We start from the raw sequence: 1,400 nt of genomic DNA on the forward strand, positions 1-1,400 counted from the left end.
TATTGTGTGTGTGTGTGTGTGTCCTCAGGTGAAGGGCCCTCCCAGGAATGTGTGTGTGTTAGTGTGTATATTTAATGTGTGTATTGTGTGTGTGTGTGTGTCCTCAGGTGAAGGCCCTCCCAGGAATGTGTGTGTGTTAGTGTGTATATTAATGTGTGTATTGTGTGTGTGTGTGTCCTCAGGTGAAGGCCCTCCCAGGAATGGGGACTACGATAGACGTGATTCTGATTAACGGACGACTTCGTGAAGGAGAGACCATCATCGTTCCAGGAGTCGAAGGACCAATCGTAACGCAGATCAGAGGCCTGCTGCTCCCTCCTCCTCTGAAGGAGCTCAGAGTCAAAGTAACTCCTCCTTTTACTCCTCTCCTCCTCTTCCTCTCATCTCCTTCTCTCTTCTCTCCTCTCCTCTCCTCCTCTCCTCCTTTTACTACTCCTCCTCCTCTCCTCTCTTCCTTCTCTCCTCTCCTCCTCCCCTCCCCTCCTCTCCTCTCCTCTCTTCCTCCTCTCCTCCTCCTCTTCCTCTCATCTCCTTCTCTCCTCTCCTCTCCTCCTTTTACTCCTCCTCCTCTCCTCCTTTTACTCCTCCTCCTCCTCTCCTCTCCTCCTTCTCTCCTCTCCTCTCCCCTCCTCTTCCTCCTCTCCTCCTCCTCTTCCTCTCATCTCCTTCTCTCCTCTCCTCTCCTCCTCCTCCTCCTCCTCTCCTTTCCTCTCCTTTCCTCTCCTCTCCTCTCCTGTCCTCCTCCTCTCCTCCTCTCCTCCTCTCCTCCTCTCCTTTCCTCTACTCCTCTCCTCCTCTCCTTTCCTCTACTCCTCTCCTCCTCTCCTCCTTTTACTCCTCCTCCTCTCCTCTCTTCCTTCTCTCCTCTCCTCCTCCCCTCCCCTCCTCTCCTCTCCTCTCTTCCTCCTCTCCTCCTCCTCTTCCTCTCATCTCCTTCTCTCTCCTCTCCTCTCCTCCTTTTACTCCTCCTCCTCTCCTCCTTTTACTCCTCCTCCTCCTCTCCTCTCCTCCTTCTCTCCTCTCCTCTCCCCTCCTCTTCCTCCTCTCCTCCTCCTCTTCCTCTCATCTCCTTCTCTCCTCTCCTCTCCTCCTCCTCCTCCTCTCCTTTCCTCTCCTTTCCTCTCCTCTCCTCTCCTGTCCTCCTCCTCTCCTCCTCTCCTCCTCTCCTCCTCTCCTTTCCTCTACTCCTCTCCTCCTCTCCTTTCCTCTACTCCTCTCCTCCTCTCCTCCTTTTACTCCTCCTCCTCCTCCTCCTCTCCTCCTTTTACTCCTCCTCTCCTCCTCCTCTCCTTCTTTTACTCCTCCTCTCCTCCTCCACTTACTCCTCTCCTTCTCTTACTCCTCCTCCTCTTCCTCTTCCTCTCATCTCCTTCTCTCCTCATCTCCTCCTCCTCTCTTCC

General features: G+C 54.2%; 1 protein-coding gene across 1 annotated transcript in view; it reads left to right on the forward strand.

Annotated features, from left to right (window-relative positions):
- The window catches only part of eif5b (eukaryotic translation initiation factor 5B), a 30,340-nt gene that overhangs the window by 21,534 nt on the left and 7,406 nt on the right, over window positions 1-1,400 (forward strand). Inside the window, 1 exon segment of the mRNA XM_053314813.1 lies at window positions 183-344. Coding sequence (XP_053170788.1) covers window positions 183-344 — 162 coding nt within the window.

The sequence above is a fragment of the Scomber japonicus genome, chromosome 24 (assembly GCF_027409825.1).
Source record: "Scomber japonicus isolate fScoJap1 chromosome 24, fScoJap1.pri, whole genome shotgun sequence".
NCBI lineage: Eukaryota > Metazoa > Chordata > Actinopteri > Scombriformes > Scombridae > Scomber > Scomber japonicus.